The sequence below is a fragment of the Neodiprion fabricii genome, chromosome 2, assembly GCF_021155785.1.
Source record: "Neodiprion fabricii isolate iyNeoFabr1 chromosome 2, iyNeoFabr1.1, whole genome shotgun sequence".
Classification (NCBI taxonomy): Eukaryota; Metazoa; Arthropoda; class Insecta; order Hymenoptera; family Diprionidae; genus Neodiprion; species Neodiprion fabricii.
In genome coordinates, this window is record NC_060240.1 from 23,661,442 (window position 1) to 23,688,036 (window position 26,595).

Sequence of the window (26,595 nt, forward strand, 5' to 3'; positions counted from 1 at the left end):
CTTACCTGTAGCGCACGTGCACTGTGATCATCATATTAAGAAATAGCAGCTGAAATCGGCTCAGGTCATAACGCCTACGAAAAGGGGGGAAGAAGCACGGTGGCCAAGGGGGCTTGCTGCCGCACCACCGCATCAACACGGCGTTATACCATGTATAAAAAAGCTCGCAATATAGTAATAGCTAAAGAGCTAAGATCAGGGGCGAACATGCGACGAAGATATCGTGCCCTAGTTTTAATTCCTAGAAAAAGGGGGAAGGCGCGCAGAAGTTGACGAAGAGTTAAAGAAGGGGATCGTTCTGCGCAGCGATTGATACCCATAAAAACTGTGACCGATCATAGGATCGTCCTCTTGGTTTCTACCACTAGATTCGTTATCTTGTCTCGGTACAGTATCACGGTAAAATCGTTTTGTCTTTTGCATTTAAACTTTTCCTACGAAGTTACTCTGTCTAAAACTCCAGCGAGTTTCCAGCTCTATTTTGTCATGTTAATTTGAGATCTAACAACTAAGTAACCCCGCTGTTTGTGACTTGAAATCTGAACTTACAAAATAAATCCAAGTTAATCAAAGTATCAAAATATATTAAAATCAGTCATTCCGTTAATTCCTCTCATCAATTCGCGCTGCAATTCATCACATCCAGATTATTCTCCAAAGGTAAGCCAATTTAAAAAACTACTCTTTCCTCGGTTCGTTTGATTAGAGCGATAGAATGACCGTTGTCCGGTGTATTTCAATATTTTATCGGTAATTGGTGACCCAAACTAGATGTGAGTCTAACTGTAGCTGTATGAACGATTTCAGTGTCTAGCATCTGAAAATTTCCACCAGGTACCGTACGACGTCAGAATAGTAAGAAGGAACAAAATATACGAGCGTTTCGGTCGGATGTTACATCAGAACGAGTGAAGCCGGAACCTCTGATGGGCGCTGTCAAAAGTAACTAGATTTCCGCACAGAACGGTTTCCGGACCATGAGTTTAGCGGCCCCAGTCACAGTAGTGGAAATGTTTTTCTAGGTACCTTTATAGTCCTTGCTAATACGGCACGTAAGGGATGGAACGTGGTTGTAACGAAAATGGCAAAGAATCGTCCTGCGTACTAGCCTATTTGCCCTTACGTACGAGACCCTGTTTATAAACAATAGGAACTTAAAGTTGAAATGGTGTATTCGACACTTTGAAACTTAGCATAGAATCAGTTTTTCGCAACAAAGTGAGCGAAATGTCGTTGATAAGACTTAACCCACAATCGTGCGTCAGATTGGTTAGAATTTGTTACCACGGCAAAAGAGATTATTCCGCCGTTACCCAAAGTGAGGAATGTTCGGAAATTCCACAGTATCCACAAATTTACGATGTATCACCTAAAGGAAAAATAAAAACAAAGCATGAACGTTTTCACAAGGAAATTCAAAATCTAAACACAGTTGAGGAAAAATTGATGAAGATCAACATGCCTCGTTACTACGGTTGGCGATGTGTAAATGTGTGTGAATCGTCCATACCCTATAACGCGGAATTAATGGCCCAATATACTACTAGAACACACATTGTTAAAGAACCAGGTCTGCCAAAATATTATGACCGCATTATCTCATCCGATAAATTGGACGCAGCGGTACAACAGGTTAAAAAACGGATCGAGGATGTTATTTTATTTGAACACATTAGTCACAAGTATGTATTGCCTCTGATCATGTTACTAATCTTGATAAACATTCACTCTTGTGAATTTGTATAACGAATATTTTCAAGGAATACATGGCAATCATCTGGAGTGAAAACTTGAAAATGATAAATGGATGGATGAATGATGAGTAATAATACTGTACCGAAACATTGTCAAAAATTTATTAGTTCTTAATATGCCTAGAAAAGTTAGTTACATTCTATTGAATTTTAGATAATTCTAAAGTTGTGCAATAACGATTTCTTCACGAAGGTGAGTGAGTGGGCTATAAAATCAGAATAGAATGTTCGGTAAAGGAAAAAAAAACCATTCTGGTAATTGAAGAGTCTGTTTGCACTACATCATTGATCTTTACAGGACATTTTAAACACACTAAATAATTATTTGTCTTGAATTTTTTGCAAAAATTATAGTGGGCGAACGATTATTTGCCAGAATTTTCATAAATGACCATATTCTATCATAATCCAAAACCACGTCCAAAGATCTGATCTATACTCTCTGTATCTGTTACACAGCAGAGATTGTGTTTCTGAAATATTCTATTCACACAAAAATTGGTGTGCGTAGGAAACTTATTCAGTATTTTTAATTTTGTCTTAATAATTCATGAGACACGAACATTTAGTATATGTAGCGTGTCCTGTAAAGGTTCGTTCTGTGGAGCCAATACACACAGTGTTTGGAAACTACCAGTAATTTTACTTGTATCAATGATGGTAAAGATAAATATAACAAAACCCCTACTACGTAGTAGAAATAAATCTGCATAAACTCCAACAACGCAAGCTGATGTATAAAAAATTTGCAACCAGATCTTATTATTGTAACGTTCAAAATGCCTAAACTCTGGTGCTAATTATAATATTTTTGGACTTATTTTGTTCACCAAAACAATCTGGAGATTTCCCGATAAAAATGTTATTATTTGTTATCTCTATAGTGCACATAAATAGATCCATGTAAGTACAGTACAACACAGGTGTTTGTCTACGATTACATTTGCACGTTGAAACTGTACTGTAATGCAAGATTTCTTAGTTGTTTTTCAGATAATTTGTAGGGATCTTGTCTATGCTCAAAAGAGACCAAAAATATTAGAATTGAATAACAAACAGAGTTTTAGCATTTAGAATGGCTTATTTCCCAAATTTTTTTCAAATTAGCGATATCTTGGATAGTGTCACTTGAATTTGCTTAGAATCCTGCCTTTTACCAGAGTGGTGGCTTACTGGAAAAACTAGGAATAGCTGGGGAATTTTGTGGATTGAACAAAGTGAGAACAAAATCAGGTAATCACGTTGTTCCATCGAAAAATAAATTTTTTTCTTGGCTTTTTTCTCAATGATTTAAACGCTTCAGTTGTGTTTCACAAATTCATCAAAACTTGCTTTTGGAAGTAATATTGTTAATTTTTTATGTTTACCACCCCTTCTTATATATAAATATTAGGGTGGTCCTTATTTGGGGTGCTGATGAATTTCGACAAGTGCGCCCCCTAGACACGTTCGAAATAAATGAAAAAAAAATGTGTGCGAAAACGGAGCGCTGTAGTCCAATTAGAAGACGTGCCTCTAAGCTCGTTTTGTTTTTCATTTGAATAACATGGAATTTTTAGACTACTTCAATCATTACGTTTTAAAAAATTCTTTTTTCACGTAAATCTGTTGTTCATGGGTACAACTACGCGTGTATTTTTCCACAAGTCGTTATCACAACCTTTACGCCCCCCCATCCCCCTGATATTATACACAACGGCAAATTGATCAACGTGAGAATACCTCTTTTTAGCCGCTTGGTGCTTGACAGTATTTCACCAATTAAAAGGCATTCTTATCTACGTCATAAGTTTGTAAAAAAAAATAATTGTACATGTGGGAAAAAATATGTATTTCAATTAGTGTATTTCAAAACACATCGTTTATACTTTATACTTTTTTAAAAAGTAATAATTAAAATTAAAATGTTTTGATCGCCGTCTGTTTTTTTGGATCGGGAAAGATTTTACGATATTCCGAGATCCATGAACAACAGATTTATGTGAAAAAAGAATTTTTTGCGTTCATGGGGACAACTCAAAAACATAATGACTGAAGTAGTCTGAAAATCCCATGTTATTCAAATGAAAAACAAAACGAGCTTATAGGCACGTCTTCTAATTGGACTACAGCGCTCCGTTTTTGCACACATTTTTTTAAATTTATTTCAAACGTGTCTAGGGGGCGCACTTGTCGGAATTCGTCAACACCCCAAATAAGGACCACCCTAATAAATATATTATATATTAATGCACCGTTGATTTCAAAAACTGTTTGACATTTTGTAATTTTGGTGTTACGAGGTTAGGGAATACTGAAATTTTTGGCAGGATGAGTCAATGAATTTATTGTAGCAAAATCTTTCCTGATTAGATATTAAAGATATTATCAATTTATTCCAGTCCACTATCATTTTTGCACATAACTCTGCTGGAAATTTTTGTGTTAATGTTTTTGTTACATTCAACATTACTCACTTCAACGTGGTATAGTTAGAATAAATCGTCATGTAATTCTGAAGCTCATGTTATTGGCTCATTTTATTGAAGTTTAAGAAGTTTTGAATATTTTTATAAAGGCAATAAAATAAGAACGATCTGTTGAATTTCATCGTCATTCATGATTTGCTGCAGGTTTAGTAATTCTAAAGTTGCAAAATAGCAAGATTCTTGATAACCATTATTTTGTCGTGGTTAAAATTTATATTTAAACAACATTTTTTCTGAATAGGATAATACGATTCAACTTTGTGTCTAGGATTAAGTTTTTGCTCCTTATTTCGTACATAAAGTTATCATCTTCATTTTACGTTTTGGCCTTTCTAGATAGCCTTACTTTACATTGCCTTATTTTAATCATCGCAGGTTTGTTTCCCCCCTAGTTTTATAAAGAACGTCATCACATAGGTGACCGCCTTCGATTTTTTTCCAATTTTGATAAGCTGTAGAGCATCAAAAATTACATAATATGTACGTAATATGTATCTTATGGGCTATAAATATGATTAAGGGGCAAAATAATTAAAGTTGGTCAAATCAAGGGTCAGTTCTACGGATTTACTCAGAAACATGACAACAAATCTAATCAAGGTGCATCACTCTGACAAAACCACATTTTCTATTTCACGCATAGCATGACCGCCCAGTTTAAATGAACGCAACTGTATTAATCAGAATAAAATGTTATGCTGTACATGCCCAAGCATTTTTTCAGAGCACTGCCATAGGGGCGTCAGCAACCCCTTTATCCCCAACTTGCGAGAGATAGTTTGTAATTTATTTTCACTGTGACTACGCAGCTGTGAATGGCTACATGGCTGGTAGCCATGAAACACCAGCGCAGTTATTACTTTGTGAGTGTGTTGTGGTTTCAGACAGAATACAATAATTGTTTGTAATTGTTGTAAGATATAAATAACAAAAGAAGTTTGATCCATCATGGTCTCAAACCGAAGTCTGCAGGTTTACACAGTAAAATATTATCTGACAAATGTATTACAATTTTACATAATCCAAATGAAAAGTTCATGACGATACATTCTATTTTTAAGGTTGTGCTTTGTAGCATTACCCATGTACCACTGGTATAATGCTTGTACTCGATGAGGCTGAAGTTTGTAACGTTGTTGTAATAATCAACGTTTTGGAAAATCGTTATTTCACAGTTGCAGAAATGTCTGAAATTCAGTAAATCATATTAAAGCAAAATGTATTAATATTTTGAAAACTTGACTGCTGCAAAGTCAATACGACTTTGCAAAATAGTAATTTTTCCCCCAAATGTTTCGTTAGGTTGACTCAATTATAAAACGTTATGACTAAAATTCACATGTAACTTATTACATTATTTATTTGATAATTCAATAAAATATTTTTTAAAAATCACACAATAAATTACAAAAACGCGAATTATTAGATATACTAGATTAAAAATCGTATAAAGATTATATAGTTCACTTTATAATTTTTGGACTAGTGCATCTAATGATTCCTGTTTTTGTATTTATGTTTAATCCTTATTCTTATTCTATATCTACAATGTTTATATTTTGTTTTCTTTATTTATTCCGTGATTTTTTATATATTATATCAAATTCAAAAGATAAGTCATGTAATAAATTACACGTAAATTTAAGCTATAACTTTTTATGTTATCACATGATCATTTTCAGTAAGGTGAATTTTTGTTGATGGGAATAGATGGTTTTTTTGAACTTCTTACTCCTCAGTTCATAGATGAACACCTGGTATGTGTATTGTGTATGTACGTGATCAATTTTACCTCGAAAATATCTCTAGAGCAATTAAATGGATTTTGCTGATTTTTATATCAATCGACATGGGATTTCTTAACTCGCGAAAAATTGAAATTTGTATCTTATCAGGAGTCCACCAATTTATGAGTTCGAATGAAGAATTTTAGAAAAATTTAATTTAATCAGTGGTTTGAGAACAAATCAACCGATTTCGATTTATGGGATCAATTAATGCTGCTCTACTTAACTTGCAACTGATTAGATTTTGGATCTAATCGGTTTAGTAGTTTTTGAGTTATGTGAATGTTGGAATTTAAAGAAAGTTCCAACCATGATATCTCGGAAACGGATCACTAGATTTTTATAATTCTCAGCTTAACCGACATGGCTTTTTGTAACTAATTACATTTTGAGCACAATCAGTTAAGCTATTTTTGAGTTATTTACAAAAATCAATATTATCGTCCATCAATAACTCTAGAACAAATAGAACAATTCAGATGGCTCAATTTAACTAAGAATGTATTGGACCATTTTTTCATGCATATCTTCTTCTTATATTTAAATCAATCATTAATATCTCTTCAGTTGAGATTCATGGGACAAGTTTGCTGGTAAAATTGAAATAAAACATCCTGTGCTTTTGGCACTCTGGTTGATGTGAATTTTTATGTATTGTCATTGTTTGCCAAGAAAGCTTTACAGTTAATGTATTTCGTTTCAGAAAATATAAAGAATTGGAATTGATCGATGCCGAGGATCACAAAGCAGCTGTTGATTCCATGGGTGACAAACTTGTCGGTCAGATTAACAGAATTATACTAGCTACCTTGTCATCAGAATCACCACATTTATTGGAAGCACAAGTCGATTACGAACCTCGTATCGAAGCTTTTTGGTGGTCGGGAGGAATGTGGCCTCCAAAATACATTGTAAAAAGAAAAAAGAAAACTTATCTTGCGAAGTACGCCGAGGACCTAGTTGACCGACGTATCCAATACCATGGAACTCCTACTTTACAACTCAGGCATGAATTTCCACTGAATGAAATCGTCAGTTTGAGTGAATCTGAAAATCCGGACTTTATCGTCCCAGAATTCCGATATGACCCTCGAGTTATTGGCTACAATTTAAAGGAGTTTCATGGGACGAATATTCCTGGGTTTTGGCCTGGCGATAAAAACGAATTCGGTATCATGTCATATCACAGACGTGGTCACATTGATGCTCGAAAATCTTCCTTCAAGGATGAGAATGAAGCCTTGGATGTTCAAGCTGTATTTGCATCCTATAGTTGGCTTCTTTCACAAGCATGCTATCAAGGTAAACTAATCATTGCTAGTAATTCAAACGAACGTATCAAGTGTTTATTTATTGAATTGTTCATTTGTAAATATTACTCGGGTGAAAGCCCTTCTGTGTAGGTACAATTGAATTCAGACGGAATAGTAAAAGAGAAGAAACCGTTTAAAAAACTTTCAACAATGTTATTTGTACTAGCGATGGTGATGGCGAATGAACAACACAAGCTAAGGCATGAAAAATTTAAGAAAAGATTTCATAATCAGAATTTTCAAAAATGATTAAAATTTCGTGTTTAAGATCCAATAAGGTTTTTGAGCTAATTTTGCTCGCTGACCAGGTACTCGCAAATTGTTTGAAAGCTTTGAAAAGCAAAATTTGATCTTTGCTTTTAAGATTTTCGCTAACCATATCAATTGCCTCATACTGCTGTTTAAGTTTAAATTTATTTTACCAAATTATACTCTCAGTAACACTAGGTTTTGCTTCTACATAAATCCAAGATTTGATATTCATTCTCCAGTTTTTCGGATTTTATTATAGTCAAAATATGAATGATATCTCGTTTCACCGTTTTATGACAGCGTTATGAACAAACGTATTCGTATCAATTATTATTCGTATCATGGATTCAAACCAGCTATACTCAATATATTAACCAAATAAGTGAATAAATAAAAATACCCAGTCTTGTAGAGTATTTTATCGAATTGGTTTTTCACTATATTTGCTCGCTTAATACATTCTCGCGATTAAAATGTTTCTTTCACCTACAATTTCATATCGAGTTTGCAGAAAAGAACAGTAGATCACTTTCCACTTCTATCAAGGTTTTGTTTTCCTATTTCATTCTTTACCTTGATCACCATTTTTACAATTTGGTAATATTCACCATCGAACTACTATTAGCAAATAACTGTCAGAAGTCCGGCGCTTCACACACGTTATGGTAACGCCACAAAGAAAATTGTCGCATAAACTCCGTTGTACCAAATTATGATATACAAGCATCGCATTCTTTGGTAGTATTACTATAATACAATCTCATTTTCACAAAGAAATTACTCTGTTGTTCCACTCCAGTAAGCATGGATGTTCTTTGAAAAGTTCACAGACTCGTTATACAAAAAAGTCCAGCAATCGTATCACTTACATTTTCTACTGTGGCTTTGTACCATAATTGTATAAAATTGTTTCTCAGGGGAATTAAAGAGATATTGTGTTCAAAATATGAGATAGCAGAAGTGGATGTAGTCATTGAATATTTTGAAAACAAATAGACAGTCACAAACAAATTTTATTTTTGGATTTTGAATCTTCAAAATACTCAATGAATGTAAAGCTCTACCATCACTTTTCGACTTTGAATAGATAGATAAAAACCGAAATATTCATAAGTTGTATCTTACCTTGATATGAATTGATTTCTTGCAGGTTTTTCCACATTCAATGACTTGACATATCCTCTAGTAACGCAAACTGTAATCTCAAATGGACAATTGTGGTCGTTTTATGCATACCAATTGAATACAACAGTGATGCATTCAGAGTATGCAGATGAAAACCCTAGGAGAAATTTATGTTGGAAAACAGGACCCTTGAAGTTGTTTGAGACGATCGCAGATGGAAAGCTTGTTGGATTCAATGATGATGTATTGAAAGAATTGATCAAGTTTTATGGAAATACACCGCAGAAACGGAATGGCGTTAATATGACGCCATATTTGGGTGATGATGAGAAAAGGGTCGCGGATATAAAAGATTCAGAGAAGAGAGAATGGCTTGAAAAACATTACAAACATATGGTCAGCAATAGGCCGAGACATAGGTGAGTCTCTTATTCTGTAATTTCAACATTTATTTCATGTTATGCAATACGATAATTGAGCGTGTATCGATATTACCGTTTGTTCTTAGTTACTAAAATTTATACATCTGCTTGTTTCTACTAGGCAAAGAGAAGAAATTGATTGGTGGGAACGAATTTACAAAATCTACTTCAACACAAGATTCATGGACAGTAAACGAAAACAGTGGGAATTTGGTAAAACGCATTCTGGCCGAAGATATGATGATCATGCACCTGAATATATACCAAAAGTTTTGAGGCCTGGTGGACCCAAGAGTAAAATCAAATTCAGAAAAACCTATTATCCTTGAAGGTGTGCTGAGAATGATCTTTGTTGGTTATTTTGTCACATGATGTAATATACGTTAGTAAGCCGAATAGCTGTGTACCTCATTCTGTATCCCAATTAAGATAAGAACATTTAAGAATGATATTAATATTGATAATGATAATAATAATAATCACTGCTAACATGCCACATTCGTAAGAGTGTGTTTCCAGTAGCTTGTATCTACAGATCAGTGGCTTGTACGGAAATCAAATTGATTCTGACACGTTCGATATCCCTAGACCATTTAAGATTCACGGTGTTGGATGAGCACAGTTAGCACTGTCGGCTGTGCGCCGCAGACTCTTTGCTGCTCGGCCTGAGGCGCGCGACCGATTGTGCAAACGCTGCTCATCCAACGCCATGGGTCGTAAAATTTCTAAAGATATCGAATGTGTCAGAATCAATCTAAGTTACTGTACGAGATAAGGAAGGGAATGGTCACCATCATTATGCGTCTTAAGATGTTCAATAGAAATACCAGAATTTGCATAACAGGTAAGGAAAATTGCAGAAAATTTTTCCCAGGTGTAGCCACACTGATTTCAAACCTCAGGTTGCCGATTCGGCGTCTTACTGACCTCTGTAAAGCTGGACTCCCACTTGCTAAAAAAAAAAAAATTGGAAAAAATCATAGATTAAAGAGCTACTTATGAGCTCTGCAATGTCGCAAACTGCGATTTTTGAGCTCGTTTTTCTGTGAAAAAATCAATTTTGAAAAATGGGGAAGTGGGGGGCATATTTATATGCATAATTTTGCATATCCTGTTAGTTCCTAAATCGCTGCACATATTGCCATAAAAAATGAATTCGCTGCGATGAATATTAAGGCGATTTTTTTTTTTTGGTTTATCACCAAGGGTTGAAAATCAAAAATTGTTACCAGTGGTATTTAAAAGCTCTTGAATCACGCAACATGCTAGTACTCATAATTTTGACTTTTTTTTTGTTCCCGTCGTGATAGGGCGTGTACATATCCATACGAGTTGTTTCTACGGCATTGTTTCCAACGTATATTAGGAACTCCCAATTCTCACGAATAAAAATAATAAATTTTTTTTTATTCGGGGGATACTTTCCGGTAAGCCCTCCCCCCCACTTTTCAAAATTGATTTTCTCGCAACAGAAAGGAGTTTCAAAATCGCAGTTTGCAGCATTCCAAAGCTCACAACTAGTTCTTTGATCTATGATTTTTCCAAATTCTTTTTAGCAAGTGGGGGGCCAGCTTCACGCGAGCTTAGTAGCGTGGAGAGGGGAGGGGAAGTTTAGTGGCGAGAAGGCACAGACACTCGATACGCTACGCAATTCTAGAAAAAGAGAATTAACCAATATATTCTGCAATCAATGCGATACAAAAGAAAAAACAAAACACTCAGTTCGCTCTTTGCGATAATGAAAATGAAAAATATCCAATAAATCTTACATCTAATTGCGCTAGTCGCACTCTCAATAATAAACAAAATTGCCAAAACTCGAAAACAAGAGATGACTCGAACGCGCTAACCGCGATTGTTCTGTACTAAACCAAGGAGCTAATTTAATCACAAATTACTTAATATCTGAAATCAAAAATAATTTTCAAGTTGATAACTTTAACTTAAGGCGACTAATCGCGATGCATCCGAAACTCTATTTTTGCGAAATGTGCGACCAACATACAACTTATCCGATCGCTCGCACACAGTGATACGTGACCTACACCAGCGATGAGACTTTCAAACACGCTAGCGTCACAAGACCCCGTGGAGCGGAATTTGGCTGCATGCAATTTAAAAGCGAAATGACTATATTCAAAACTGTGACTACTCTAGATTTACATAGAATTTCGAGTATCCTAGTAACGCAATTAAAAAATGGTCAATCGGTGCGCCGATCTAAATCAATCTCGAAATTGCTTCGCTAGGAATTAATAGCGCTTACTGCTTCGCAGCTACACCAAGAATCCTCCAAGTCAATTTTCGAACTTCAGTTCAGTTCAATAGCAAACGCAACAAACTCTATTCCACTAATACGTTTCTAGACTCGACTTCTAAATTTTTATCCTCAACTCGAATAACGACAGGACTCAAGTGAAGAGCTTCGCTACGCGAAGCTGAAATTCGAATATAGGCGCTATCAGTCGCGAAAGGTTCCCCAGATCTTGTTGGGTTTCGGATTACGAAATTCTGAAAGTCTAGCTTATCGCTAACGTTGATTTCCGCTGTCGCGAAACGCTGATTGGCTCTCGGGCTTGACGGCGCTCCATCATTCGGCAGTGGCATGGTGACAGCTTCCCGAGGCTGGTGTTCTGCGGGAAGGCTACGACTCGCTAGCCAACAACGGGAATATCGTTCGCCTCAGAGCTCTTCGTTGGCAATCTTTCCGTAGCCTCGCGTAAGGCCTTTCGCTCGCGGTGTAGCCTCGCTCCTGTCACTACTTCATCAGAATTCTCCGCTACCGTTATCACAAGACGCTGTCGACTTTGCCGTCGATCCCATGTCTGATGTCGCATGTACTCGAAACAAAAATAACAAAAATCCTGAAATATCTTATTTTTTGGCCCATAAAATGTCCCCACTCGGAGTTTCAGATACGTGACCCTCGTCCTGGCGCTCTCTTTTGAAATTGCTATTGATTACTACCGCGAAATCCCTATTTCTGCGTTCCGCCTAGGGTTCGGGGAGCTGTTTGTAACGCGCGTCAATAATGCCACGCTACAATATAGATGAAATAAAATATAAATAATACATACAATATATACAGGGTGTCCCAATTGAAAAGACGCATTACATTTCCATCCGACCTAATGGTTCATGTAAGGGTTCGTCCTTAAAATACCGTTCTCACTAGGATTCACGATAAAAGTGTTACGTTCTGGGACGAACATCGAGAGAAATCTTTTATTCAACCTGTTTCGATCTGGAACTTGCGGGTTGTGCCAGCTATCACGACGCGTGATTTGAATAATTCGATCGACACACTTTAGTTTAAAATACACCTTTATTAATAATGATATGGTCTTTATATTGGTTTTCGAGATATGGGTTTTTTATTGTGATTCACTTGATTAGTGCACAAAGTTTGAAGTTTCTGAATATAAGCGTTCTATAGCAGACTGGTCTATGACGTTTTTTTGGTTTCGAGGTGCGCAATGGTTTCGAAGTCTAAATCGGTTGCGTTCCTTTTGATGTCTGAAGTGATTCTAATTTGCAACTGTCTAATTCGAAAAGGATCTTGAATAGTGAGAGGTCTAGAAGAGACTCCTGATTGGTCTTTGGATACGTCAGTGCAAGACGATTGGTCTTGAATAGGCCAATCGGTGCAATGCTGACAAGATAGTTCCAAGAATGCAAATTTGAATTTTAAGAATGATACTTGGCGAACTGCTCGTCTCTTCTTCTCTCACGTTCCTTAAGTTTGGTCAGTGAGAGTTCGCGAGCCTGAATTGAAATTGAAGATATAAAATAAAGAAATGAAAATGATACATGAACGATTGTCGGTGCCAGACCGTTGCACACCAAGACGATAACTAAATCTATATCTATATGGTTCTTAAAGGCTATGGTACGAGTATGCGTGCTCTCTTATAATAATTGCACGTTGGTAGGTTACGATACAGAGAGGGTGCAGCCATGATTATCGGCTGGGACGTAACAGGCCGATTAAAAAAAAAATTTTAACACACTTAATGATTTTGATCAAAATTCCCAAAAATTCGCGAAACTTCTATTTTTCACTAAGAACATTTCAACATTTCTGTATGTTCGGATTTAGAAGCAAACTCAGTCCATGTCAAGGCCTTTGTTTCTGAATACATGTATTAGAAACCAGCCGACCGCTCGACTATAATAACGCTCTAACGATCACCAACATCGATCGCACGACAACAATCGGTAATCCGGCTTTTGAACGTCGAAACACAGCTCAGATCACATTCTGTGTTCGGTGGTCAGCGATTGTGGTTGTACGATCTGGAGCTACACTAGATTTGCTATCGGCGTTTACCATTCTATTCAATCTCGGGTATCTTTTTTGATTACCCTTGTTTTCAATTACGAGGTTTTCTTTCCCTTTCAACTGTGAGTTCAACCCAGATAATTTATGTTATTTTCATTTAGTTACCTTATTTCTGTTCAATTTCATTTAGTTTGAAAGCCCAGTGCTCTCATTGAGAGACCAGTTCTCTCTGTGGATTTGAGAGCTCAGTGCTTTCTTTTAGAGACCAGTTCTTTCACCCTTTAATACAATGTACCTCCAGTCTCAATCGTCATACCAACACCAGAAATAAAGTTTATTTTTTGCTCCAAACACACACTATACCAGTTTCATTATGAAGTTGGGAAAAAAGTTGAATGTAATAAAAAAGTATGCAAAAATCGGTTCATAATGGAACTGGTCTAGAAATGTTCTAACTAAAAAATAGAATTTTTGAGCATTTTTCGGTTTCGGACCATTTAAACCATCTTCTAGATGATCAAAAAAATCAAGTGTTGAAAAAAAATATTTAAAATAATCGACCCATGATGAGCACAGTCATGAAATATTTGGAATAAAAAATAGTTTTTGAGAATTTGTCGAGAATTCTAAAAAGGTCTTTTTCCAAATCACTCTAAATATTAATGAATAATTAATCAGTTGAATAAAAAATGTGAAAAAATTGAGGATACCGTTTCAGAGTGGAGACAAATGCAGACAAAATTTTTATCGAAATAAAAAACGGTAAGGGTCAGACGTTAATTGGGTTCGTATGGAATTCCCCATACATACGTATATTTCTATTGAAAAACGCGGTTTCCCTTAGCCTGCCCCTAACGCTCAAAGGGCTAGGCACAGCGCTGTACGTAAGGGTGACTTAAATCACCGTACAGTAATGTTGACCGTGAAGTTTACTTGGCAAACAATAATGCGCAATGGCTCATCCTTATTCCAACATCTATAGCTGCATTACAGCGGTTTGCGAGGGATGCATTGTTACCGTCCATGATTGTATCATTGTATTTTGTTGAAGAACCTTTGTTACACGTTTGTCTTCTAAGCCACTTGTTACAATTTTTCGATCAATATATCTTCATAAAAGGGTTTCAACCCGTGTATAATAAGTAAAATAAATGTATATATATGTATTATTATATTTCATACATTTTTTTGTAAATTTGTGACGTGAACACGAATTGTGCTAAAAAATTTTAAATTGTGGATTATTTTTATTAATTGAAAACTATAGCACAAAATAAAAATACTAATATAGGAATTAGAAATTTCGAGTTTTAGTGCGCGATCAGGCTGGTTACCATGGAATAAGCTACACAATGATAATTTCAAACGTTTTCTGTCAATTTCGCAGAATTTTGTATGACTCGAAATCCTTTTAACTGATTTCAAGTAGAATTATGGATGCGGTTAGCGTATTTTAAGTCGTTTCGTATGGCTTCTAATCTTTTCTGCTCAATTCTTGCGAAATAATCTCATCAACACAACAGTCATTAAAAGAATTTCTTTAATTAACCACCTCATTTGAAACCTTATTGACAACCGCCATTCTTGACTACAAAAGAAATTTTCACATTATAGCACTGCTTGCTCCAAATGAAAACAATTGGTTAAGTTCTGGTCTTTGAAATTAATCTTTATATTTTCGCATCTATCACACGACTAACAGTAAGATTTGCAGTATTCATTACTGATTGCCGTTAATGGTACTGACGCTCAAGTTCGATATTTTTTGAACGCCGTAAACGTTGAAATTCTTTTTCTTCTTTGATCCTACGATAAACTTTTCACCGTGATATTGTGAAACCAATTTAAAAGTAGAAAATAAACTAGACTGACTGGAAGTAATCAAAAAGAACTTATGTTATACAAAAACGAATTGAATTGTTAGTCAATACAACGAGTTACAGTTTTTCACAGAGAGCCAAATATAAAAAACATTCGTTTTACACGTATAAGTTAATTGTACATGATACTAGAATATGCATCCAATGTCGAACGAGGCATTCCAGTGTTCGATTAGGGGAGTCTTCTATTCAAAGAGAAATTTTTATACTATTTTTACAACTTTTCTGAAAGGAAGCTGTACTGTTCTCTTTTTTTACGTATTTACGCATATTTGAAGGACGTTTTAAAAATTTTCTATTGAAAAAAGGATTATAAATAAGCGCTATCTCCGATATTAAAAGAAAATTGCTTCATGGTTCCCACGATTCCGCGTTTTATTGTCATCTCAGACAAAAAAACCAAAAAGATTCTTAATCTGCATGAGTTTAGCTCAAGCAGGTATTGGAATGCATAAAAACATGAAAAATGGCGTAATTCTGTAAAGAATTATCAACACAAGCTCCCTGGACTACTGTATTCGAACGAGGTTCCAGTGTACCTTTTTTACAATAGGACTGACGGGTTAGAAAAACTACAAAAAACTGGTTTTTTTATTGCATTTAGGCATCGTTTGAAAGATTCTTAGTGACCAATCGATTGTAATTTTTAGTGTGTTATTTGTGATAACAATATCAGAAATTATATCAAAATGCAGCTCAATGCTAATTATTTCGAAGTTAGTACGGTCATTATATCCGAAAAAAAGCAAATAAATGCAAATGAACCGAGAAAGCTGATTTCCTATATTATGTAGAGGTAGCTTAGAAAAGCTTAACTTGAAATTTTCGACCAAGATTTCATATGAGCTTTCTCCGCCATCTTGAAAAAAAGGGTTAAATTTTTTTTTTTTTACGATAACTCGGTGCTTCGTCGTGATACGAAAATTGCGATTATATACTTTTTTTGTTGCTTTTTTGACGCCCTACAATTTAGGTTATATGAATTTTTCACCTACCGTTGATTGTTGTTGAGATATTGAACGAAGAAGTAAAAAATGACGAGTTTGAAACCTGTTTTTTGCTGCGTTGTCCTTTCTCGTGATATATATCGAAAAAATGTCTATTATCAAACTTGTAGAGAATTCTAATACCTGAAATCTATTTTTTTTTTTATTTTTTCTTTAGACAAAAATTATGGCTCGTAGCGCGCCGTCAAATCCAATCAGAGATGAGGATTTCTATAGGGCTCTACTTCTTTGAATGATTCTGTTATTTAATAAATCGAATTCAAATCGCTCCGATTACACCAAATACTACAGCAGAGGTGCTAAGATTCTTCAATTTTTCCGAATTTCAGTAGTCCCTGAACTTTTGCTACCAAACTTACAATATTTTAACCACTCTTTAGGACCAACGGCGCCTTAAATTGTGTGCCAAAGGAGGGAGGACATGATAATAGAACATTATTTCTAAGAGCAAGTTTTACCGAATTTACAGCGCACAATTGGAAATTCTAATTCAATTGATTGAGAGGAAAAACGAGAAAAAATACATTTTTCGCGACGAAAATACGTGATTCTCCAACTTTTACCCAACTTTTCCGGATTGACGAATTTTTCTGACTATTCTTGGTTTTCCCAGTCTGTCGCCATCCTGTATTGATATGAGTAATTCTGTTTTACTACCATAAGTACATATTAAGGCAAACATTTTTTACCGTTTATCCCAACGACAATCTTACTAAAAAGTGCAACATAACGTTTCACTCACGACCGGATGTCTCAGTTTTCACGATATAATCACATGGTACATGTCTAGAATGAGAAGACATTGCATTAATAAATCTACAAGGTTTTATAATTTATCCATATGTATACCCGAAGAATTTAATATGTGAAATTACTTGTAATTTGAACTTTTTGAACCAAGATTATTGAGCCGAATGTTGAGTTTGTGACTGTACAAAAAAAAATATTCGTGGAAAAGATACAGTAAGGGGGAATGGATGACTGAAAATATTTGACGATCATCTGTATTACGTGAGCAAACTCCTAATATCAAAAAATTGATTTACTTACAAATAATATACCGTATCAAGTCTCAGTCCAAACTTTATCCAAGTTACTTCTCAGATAAATATCTTCAGTCACATAACATTGTTGTAAAGAAAAGTGGTTGAAAATACGTAAATAAAGAATTCATCGATTATCTAATGAGTTGAAATTATTCAAAAATACTTCATAGGTACTTAACATACCATGAGAAATATGAATACGTATTTTAGAACGCACAGCAAAAAATATAATAATTTTCCAACACCTGAATCTAACAACAAATGCGCATTTGAAAATCGAAACGATGCATTCAAATTCAAAATGAAATAAGCCAAGATTTTTTATCGTCGTAATGATTTTATACCACATCAGAAACTATGAATGTACAGCGAAGTTTCAACCGAGGCAATTATTGTATGTGTATTTAATATGTAGCTCTGTATGGTGGAATAGTAATTTAATAATTGCGATTATCTTCACGATTGCGATCGCGCCTTTGGCGACCCCAATCTTGACCTTGGCGATTGTAATTCTGACGATCACGGAAGTTCCCTTGATTACCGCTTCTTGAGAAGAAGTTTCCTGTAACATGAATCGAGCACTTTAAAGATGAATCGGCCAGAGTGTCTAAATCACTAATACATCTTAGTATTCTGCAGAATTTTTCGCATAAACTGTAATGACGCGACTGATTCCTTAATCACATATGAAATTTAGAGTACAAATAGTACTTTCAACAGGAATAATTTGTGAACCTAGAAACTTTCACTCTTAGTTGGATTCCAAGTGAAAAAATAGTACTCAAGAGAGAGTGAACAGATTCTATGTCTCGGACGATTAATTCTGTATATATGGTAGTATAGAATAATAATTCGGTATAAGAAGATACGCAACGATCGAATGATTTCAATTTTCCGACATGTTTGCATAAAAGGCAGCGACACGTCAATACGATGTACAGGGTGCATTTCATGACATTTCGATCAAGATTCTACGTCGATTTCTCATATGAACTTTACAATTTTTTCCATAACAGTATATAAAAAACGCAGTCGCAATTTTTTCAGAACTTTTCGACCCAGTGTATCTGAAGTATGATTTAAAAACTGAAAGAAAAAATTCACTTTCTAAAATCTGAAAAACTTCAGGAAAATACAACAAAATTTTCAACATTTATCAGAAGATGAAGATTTCATAACTTCAAAAGATAAATAAGAAAAATTAAAGAACAAAAAATTATTATTATTGGATTGCATTTTTGACATAAGAATGAACATTAAAGCTCATTATAATGAGCTTTTATGTTCGTTTTTGCAAAAAAAAAAATGCAATCGAATAATAATAATTTTTTTTTCTGATTTATCTTCTGAAGTTATGAAATTTTCATCTTCTAATAGGTATCAAAAATTTTTTTATATTTTTTAAGACTTTTCTGAATTATTAAAAATTTTCGAAAGTGGATTTTTTTCAAGTTTTCAAATCATACTTTAGATATGCCAGATCAAAAGATTCTGAAAAAAATTGTGTTTGCGTTTTTCGTCATGTATTATCATACAAAAAATTATAATGCCAATCGGAGACATTGACGTAGAATCGTGATCGAGATGTCATAGAATGCCTCATAGTCCTAAATCTTGGGACACAGTTAGATCAAAAAAGTGAAGGAACAATATTCTCCAATATCGCTGTAGCTAATCTACTTACATATAACTAGAAAAGCTCACGTGATAGAATTTTTTTTAGTAAAAAAATTATATTTCGCGTTTGACTTACAATTAGACGAACAATAGCTCATTCTATTTGTAAATAACTTCTGCACAAATTTTCTGAATTAGACTGTTGATGTCAATAATTTATTTTCAACTGAATCATAATTTTATCATCCGTAAATTATAACGATTGTACGTTATCGGATTTTTGTTGCGAACTGACGAGCTCGGAAAAAATACTTTCCCAGCCAATTTGTAGGGAATTTGTTAACGGGTGAAATACGTTACTTTTCATTAGAATAGAAGACACTATATTGAATTTTTCATTGAAAAAAGTAAAATAAAATGATTAGTCTGAGACTGTCAATAACGAGTTGTTCACAGTTGAAATTTAAAGATTGTTTTCCGACACCTGCTTGAAAAGTTTGATTTTCAACGCTTGTGGAGACTACGTCAAGTGCCCTATTTCCAAACAGTACGGTAAAACAATGTTGGCGCAGGAGTACAACTGAAATGCTCAGTTTCACGCTAAGGCTTTCTTTGGTGCCAACGCATTTTCAAATAATTTAATTTTATGCACTGTGTCATTAAGGGGGTGCCCCAGTCGATTTCGATATTGACGTATATATCTCCATGTACCAAAGTCTACGTATCTCAAACGCAAAAAACGGCTAATAGCACCATTTTATACGCAATTCTGAACAAAAACACTTCAATACATCTTTATTTCTGCATCGAATGAAAACGTTTTGTTTTTGTTCAGAATTGCAAGTGGAATGGGGCTTAAAAAAGCCCTTCTTCGCGTTTGAGATACGCAGACTTCCATATTTGAATATGTACATCAACGCCGAAATCGACTAGGACACCGCCTTAAACGTAAGTTACCGAACCGCAATTTCACGCCCTGTCAATGACACCTTTGTTCCTTCTCAAATCAAACTTTGCTTCACAGGTATTGGAAAAAATATCGTCACACGTACGGATGAATAAAATATGATTCGTGTGATTACAGCGCTCGTTTTGGCTCAAGCTGCAAATTTCACACTCACCGGAGATCACCTACTTTCTGGACTAGTAACACAATATACCGTTTACGAATCACAAGTATATTTTTTATTTAGATTTAACTTGATTGGCTTTACTTGCCCTTTTGAAACCCTTGCTTTCTTACGTTTTTGATTTGTTACTATTTTGACTTTACTGTACATCTCATTACATTCTTAACAATAACTCAGCTGAGCCGTCTGAATCAAAAGTTGGGAAAAGAACAAAAATCCGCAGTAATGTTATTTGTGCCAATGACGGCAAACGCGAATGAAATAATATTCCTACTATGTCACAGTGGATGCGAGCAAATTCGAACAACACCAACTAAAATGTCAACAAATTGAGAAAATATTTTATTATTGGAATGTTTAAAACGATCAATTTTTGGTGTTATTTTTTATCTGATTCTAACGATTTGGGCTCATCTTTATCGCTAATCAGATCCCTACAACTTTGCTGAACAAAGATTAAAAAACTTGTTACTATAGTATAATTACAACCTGCAACTGTAATTATTGACAAACATTTCTTTCAGCATACTTATACAAATCTGTTTTTGTCCACTCTGATGATAACCATTTGTAAAACGTTTTTATTCAATCTCTGATGAACAAAACTTTGGAATTGGCTCGACAACAGACGAGATTGTGCATTTTGTACGTTCTGATTATAAAATCCTTTCTCAAACTGTTAAGAACTTAACTTGTGTTAGTGAGATTGGTTCAGATTCATTTCTTTTACATGGTCGAATAGTTCTATCATTTGTGTTTACCATCATTGATACAAATAACATTGCTGGAAATTCTTTAAACAGTCTTTTCCCATTTTCCAACTTTCGATTTCTTCTCAATGCCAACAGTGTAATATAATGAATACAAATTTTTATTCATAGATACAAATAATCTGATAAATACGAAGATATTACCTTGCTTCAATTCGAATATCCTGTCATTAGAATCAACGAAATTGTTGACTTTGTCAGTGAGCTGCAACGCCAGGGATTGCAAACGGCTGGGTTCACTGCGATGCATCACAACTGTCTCCGTCGGGTCATCGAGCGATGCCATCAATTCTTCATTAATTATCATCTTACTGATAATCGAGTGAACTACGGGGCGCTTCAACTGGAACATCTCTGCCAGTGTGGGCATTGAAATCGAGTCATAAACATGCGAGTAAGTGAACAAATAAGTTCGCAGCGCTTCCTCCTGTATCAGCCTTGTCAACATGGCCCGAACCTTATCGGTTTGATAGAAAAGATCCCAAACCTTGGCGTTCATTTTCTCATTGATGATAAAATTGTTACAGGCAGCCCAGTTTCCGTTCCGCATTGCTTTCGCAGCGGCAACAACATGTTCCCTCATCGATTCTGGCGGACCGACCAAAGACTGTCTCTCACTAGATCGCAATTGTTGGTAAAACGTTTTAGAGATCATTCTTCGTCTGGCGTCAAATTCGTGCGCAGCCATGTAAGGAATTTCAATAAGCATAGCAGACACGAGGTAAACGCATTCCAGCAATTCGAGATTGATATGCATGTGGAACGGCATTTGACGTTGCTTCTCAATCTTCTCCTGTTCTTTGCTTCGTTCGTGTTGCCGCTGCGGCAGCAAGCCTTGAGCGAGGAGCTCTTTAACTTTACCAGTCATCATCAAGTCAACCAAACAATTATGAGCATCTTTGATGTTTGCATGTCTAAACGCACAAAGCCCAAGATGAGCCATCGTTCTGTTGTACAGTATTTGCGTAGCCGGATCTGAATGCTGAATGGTTTCTTGCAAATGGGACATCAGTATCAGATCTCGAGCTTGGAACCAATTGTCATGAAGCGCATGATGGTAAATATGCGAAAGAATAGCTCTGGTCCGCAAACGATCTGTACCATCTTTTGCATAGACAAATTTGCACAATTTTTCCATAACTTGGACCGACGTTACGACATTGGAAGCAATTTCGCCATCCTTCTGTTTCAGCACAGTCGGATCAAACTTGTAGTAAAGATGTTCGATCTTGCGAAGGTAAATCCGACACAATTCTGATACTACGCTCTGCCTCTCCAGATACTCCTGCACCTTGTCTATAATCGTTGATACGCGTTTTTCGTCCTTCAGTCGCTCGACGTATTCGTTGCTGTGCGGATCGCACTCTTTAAGCAGCTTGGTGAACTCCTCGTCCAATCTCTCGACCAGAGTCAGCACGCAACCATGCAGCTTGTACGGCGGTGTTTCGTATTCCTCTGAGTCTTCAGAGACTGTTTCTGCGATTACCATATCTGGAGTGCTCAGAAGCATGTCTAACATCTCCGATATGCGCTCAAGAAGCTTTGACCAGTATTCAGGTTTCATCGCATCGGAAACTTTTGGGTTATAATCAAATATTGAAGAGATTATAGAAAACTTTATCTTGACGGCGACGGCTGGCCCGAGATTATGAGTTTCAGCAATCGACTGCAGCTCATGAAGTAGTTCGATCTGCTCTCTTCTGTCTGTTCGCTTTTTACCGCGTGCAGCTATCACCTCAGTTAGTTTCTTCAACACGGCCTGCACATTTATCTCAGCATCCTTGGCGAACATTTTAGGCTTTTCTGACGGTATTGCCACACCTCCTTTAACAGTCTCCCATTCACCCTCGCCGTCGTCTTCATCACGTCTCTTCTTTCTCTCTTTGTCTTTGCGCTCTTTGCGTTGTTCTTTCTTCTTTGCCTTATCTTCGTCATCATCTTTGTCTGTTGTTTTCTTTATGAATCTTTCGCGAATGTTTGTGTACTGGCCATCGTCATCGCTTGATGTGCTATCACTGTCAGAATCACTTCCCCAATCTTCGTCGCTGTCGCTGGCTTCCTCACCGTCGATCGTTGGACCTTTCTACAAACGGAAAAAAGTCATGAAAACAATAAAAGACATTGAAGTAGTTGTGAGGCAAAAAATCGACCCTTTTTTCAATTTTATTTAAGGGATCATCAGTGTGAAATTTTCAAAAAATCTTTTTTTTTTTTTTGCACTATCGGATAGTATACACTATTATAAACATTCTCTCAAATTTTTTAACGAAATTCGAATTATTTCAGTCACTACAGCATTTCTTAGAGAAAGGGAATGTGACATATACCGCGTTTGTCTCCCCGTTCAACTGTTATTCCTTTTGTCTTGTTCCTACCTGCGCGTGTACGTTCCTGCAGGAAATGAACAATTTAAGGAAGCAGAAGGAATATTGTATGGACCTGGCATCGCCGATTGATCGTAATTAAACGATATATCTACAATTTTCTAACTTCAATCTTTAAACGCGTTTTTCTCGGAATGGTGTCCACTCTCAAAGGAAGAGTTTTCAAGCTATCCATTTGCAATTTTGACAGAACATTCTTTACGTCATTCTCTATCGTGCTATGGAAGCTTTTTTTTTTTTAAATCTTTCAATTTTTTTTTTACGAAAAACCGTAAAAAAAAAAAACTAAATTCGATACGTTTTGTTCAAACCGCCGCCATTTTGTCAAATTAAAAAAAAAAAAAAGCGTCCATAGCACGATAGCGGCTTTCATACAGATTAATAATCTTTTTGCAATTTTTGTTTCAGATCAGGATTAAGACCGCAATCCTGGACACCATGCAGGACCTTTTTTTTGAATCGGACTTTTCAATAATTTAAAACAATATTGAACAATAAATAAATCAACTTAGAAAAAATCATTTTATATTCTTCATCACTGCCTTGATGTGCAAAAAAAAAATCAAACCGATTAGTTTATCCTAACCATAAAAAAAAAATCGCGAAAATCAGTGATATTTCGGAGGATCACACTGTGATGATCCCTTAAAGATAGTCGTACATTGCGTATTAATCAAATTGTTATATTCCAAAGATCTCTTTCAAAATGCCAGAATAGAAAATACTGGAATTCTAAACATAAGATTAGATATGGCTGTTTTATTTCAAACTGCTTCTAAATAAATAGAACTCTAGTAAATTTTTCGATGTCACAATACATTGTTACATTTTAATCAGAAGATTATTTTCTACACTGTCACTAAGCCAGATAATTTTTTTTAACTAGTTAATTCAATATTGCCATTAGTTGATGATGAATACTGCTAGTGCAATATTATGTAACTAAATATTTAATGATGCCAGCATGATAACAAAAAAAAAAAAGTACTTCAGTAACTTTGCAGACAATAGTTTTCTAAATGAAATTATTGGTTCTAGAATGAAATCAAACGAATCTACGAGATTTTTAAACATTTCAATGCCTTTTAGAAAGCATGGATACTTATGCTTTTGTTCATAATTGAAGTATATTCTATTTTTAAAGAAATCTTCGTAGCTTACAAATATTATGATTTGATAGACTCGATGAACGACTATTTCATAATAAAATTATTGTAACGTATTGATTTTCGACCAACCAACGGTCTTAATTAATGCGGTAACGTGACCACGATCAAACCCTACAAATATAATGAAAATTTGATAAATGCTAAATGAACGACTAATTCATAACAAAATTGATAAAAAGTATCAATTTTGGCCAACTAACGAGCTCAATTAATACAATAATGTAACCACGTTCAAACCTTGAATTTCGAAACATCAGGAGCATTTGCTTCTGCTGAACTAGCTTTCTTGAAGGCGTTGGCACGATCTTCTTCTCCATCCGACTCCTCAGCCTCTTCAGCTATGTGATCATGTTAAATATTTAATAATATGTAACATTAACTTGCTTTAGTTGAGGTAACTAGATTATATCTACATATTTCTCTGCGTTAACACTGTAATATTCAACTCTGATAATCGACACTGCACCTTTTTCTTCCTCATCTTCATCTTCCTGGTCAGGATTCTCTTTGAACTTGGTAATATCCTCCTCAAAGTCCTTGATATATTTCCGTATCTTCTGGCGTAAAGAGGTGAGTGATTTGGAATTATTTTTAGACATATTCTTACGATCTTCCCAAACATCAGTAATAAAATTCTCCAACTCGACTAAACATCGTAAGTAAAAATGTGGCGTCTGGCCATTTTCCTCCTTGGCAATAACTGGCAGTGCCTTTGCATAAGCTCGCGTCAACTGTTCGAAACCTAGAACCCACAACACCAGCGTTAATTTATTCCATACAATCCCGAACCATAAGGTCGCGTAATACTAATACTTACTTGTGAGCATGCTGCTCATATCCTTGATTTTTTTGTAATTTCTAATCAGTTTAATCAGATTTGTGATTTCCTCATAACGCTTCTCTTTTGTTGAGCGCACAACACGCTTTGTTTCTTCCTCATCATCACTGAACTGTAAAGAAAATTTATTCGTTTACAAAGGTGAGATGCGTGATAACCAAAACCAGACAATCGAAGTCTGTTTGTGTCACATAACGGTAGCGAACTTCAACGTGATTTAAGGTTAGATTAAGGCAAGGTTGAAAAATACCGTATAAACTGCCCCTGTGGGCCTCTGAATCTGTTCCTCCTCAGACGAGCTGTCAGACTCGGAGTCCGATCCGGTGGCGAAAAATCGGCTCATGATTAGACTGAATCTGTGAAATTAAACTGTACAAATGTATCACTGCTGATTTGCACGGCTTACAAATGAGTTGTCAAACACATGGCACAGTAAAATAGACTGCTTTGGCCTGATTTTAAGTCCTAGTCACAATTGGGGGCCGTAATATTTAGGAGAAATGTGATCATCCTACAGAGGAAGTCTTTTCTTTATTATACAGACCGTAATAACTCGTTAATCAATTTACCTGTGATCGCCTGCGAAGAAATCCCCTTACGGGTAGCCGTTCAATGTAAAGAGGCCGATCGCAACCACGATCTTACATACAGGTCTGGCAACGAAGCTCAATTTTCTACAGAGCGGCGTGGTTCTCTTTTTGTCCGTAGTTTTTAGTGTTTGAAATAGCCATGTCGCAGCGCTGCTATCTCGGGATGTACGTGGGGTAGGGATGGTACGGATGAAAATGTGCCAATAATAATATTATTATTAGGATGGCGATGCATTGCGCACGCGTTGATTATCCATCTCTCGATCACAACGCCGGCCTGGCGGCCACAAAGTGAGATAAATAACCGGCCGTGAAATCAACCACCCCCACTACCTTCGTTGCCAGACCTGTATGTAAGACCGTGATTGCAACGAAATAAGCTTGGCGTCGACAATTGTAACCTGTAATAAAATAGATATACATAGACGCGAATACGTCATTGAAATTTCGGATCATGTCAAATTGTCAGACAGTGTACACCACCTAGCGGATTTTTTAACAAGCTGTTGCAAAGGCGATTGTTACGCGGTTTTTCCCAGTGGGTCTTTCGCCAACATACATTGTTACATTTACATGTATGAAATACATAGAATAAGGATTACTAAAAACTATGTAAATACTGTACACCGACTCGACGATGGTGAAGTCTCTGCAACCAAATACATACATACCTAAAGTGTGCTCGCGACATATGTAGAGATGATAACATGAGTGAATTTATTCTCAAAGAATTTTCGACTCAGTATCTCGGGTCCTAAAAT

General features: G+C 35.6%; 2 protein-coding genes across 3 annotated transcripts; one reads left to right on the top strand and one right to left on the bottom strand.

The window, feature by feature from the left end:
• Positions 1-1,034: 1,034 nt before the first annotated feature.
• LOC124175830 (39S ribosomal protein S30, mitochondrial) lies at positions 1,035-9,517 on the top strand. The gene is made up of 4 exons (XM_046556411.1): positions 1,035-1,682; positions 6,713-7,311; positions 8,725-9,118; positions 9,243-9,517. The coding sequence occupies exons 1-4, from the start codon at positions 1,228-1,230 to the stop codon at positions 9,448-9,450; spliced, it is 1,656 nt and encodes a 551-aa protein (XP_046412367.1). The 5' UTR covers positions 1,035-1,227; the 3' UTR covers positions 9,451-9,517.
• An 8,121-nt stretch (positions 9,518-17,638) lies between these two features.
• LOC124175824 (eukaryotic translation initiation factor 3 subunit C) lies at positions 17,639-25,967 on the bottom strand. 2 transcript variants are annotated; one of them, XM_046556396.1, is made up of 7 exons: positions 25,814-25,967; positions 25,495-25,600; positions 25,224-25,356; positions 24,873-25,148; positions 24,644-24,744; positions 20,998-22,936; positions 17,639-17,898 (listed from the first exon to the last, which is right to left on the bottom strand). In XM_046556396.1, the coding sequence occupies exons 2-7, from the start codon at positions 25,585-25,587 to the stop codon at positions 17,774-17,776; spliced, it is 2,667 nt and encodes an 888-aa protein (XP_046412352.1). In that variant the 5' UTR covers positions 25,588-25,600; positions 25,814-25,967; the 3' UTR covers positions 17,639-17,773. The 2 variants fall into 2 exon arrangements, with proteins under 2 accessions (XP_046412352.1, XP_046412353.1); XM_046556397.1 differs by having other exon boundaries at positions 25,495-25,613; positions 25,814-25,949.
• Positions 25,968-26,595: the final 628 nt, after the last annotated feature.

What these genes read in the sequence shown, in the direction of transcription:
- LOC124175830 (XM_046556411.1), top strand. Translation starts at nt 1,228, where the DNA reads ATGTCGTTGATAAGACTTAACCCACAATCGTGCGTCAGATTGGTTAGA. An exon ending in TTTGAACACATTAGTCACAA is followed by an intron (nt 1,683 to 6,712) that starts GTATGTATTGCC and finishes ATTTCGTTTCAG; the next exon opens with AAAATATAAAGAATTGGAAT. An exon ending in AGCAATAGGCCGAGACATAG is followed by an intron (nt 9,119 to 9,242) that starts GTGAGTCTCTTA and finishes TGTTTCTACTAG; the next exon opens with GCAAAGAGAAGAAATTGATT.
- LOC124175824 (XM_046556396.1), bottom strand. Translation starts at nt 25,587, where the DNA reads ATGAGCCGATTTTTCGCCACCGGATCGGACTCCGAGTCTGACAGCTCG. An exon ending in CCACAGGGGCAGTTTATACG is followed by an intron (nt 25,357 to 25,494) that starts GTATTTTTCAAC and finishes TTTTCTTTACAG; the next exon opens with TTCAGTGATGATGAGGAAGA. An exon ending in CTGATGTTTCGAAATTCAAG is followed by an intron (nt 22,937 to 24,643) that starts GTTTGAACGTGG and finishes TTCCGTTTGTAG; the next exon opens with AAAGGTCCAACGATCGACGG.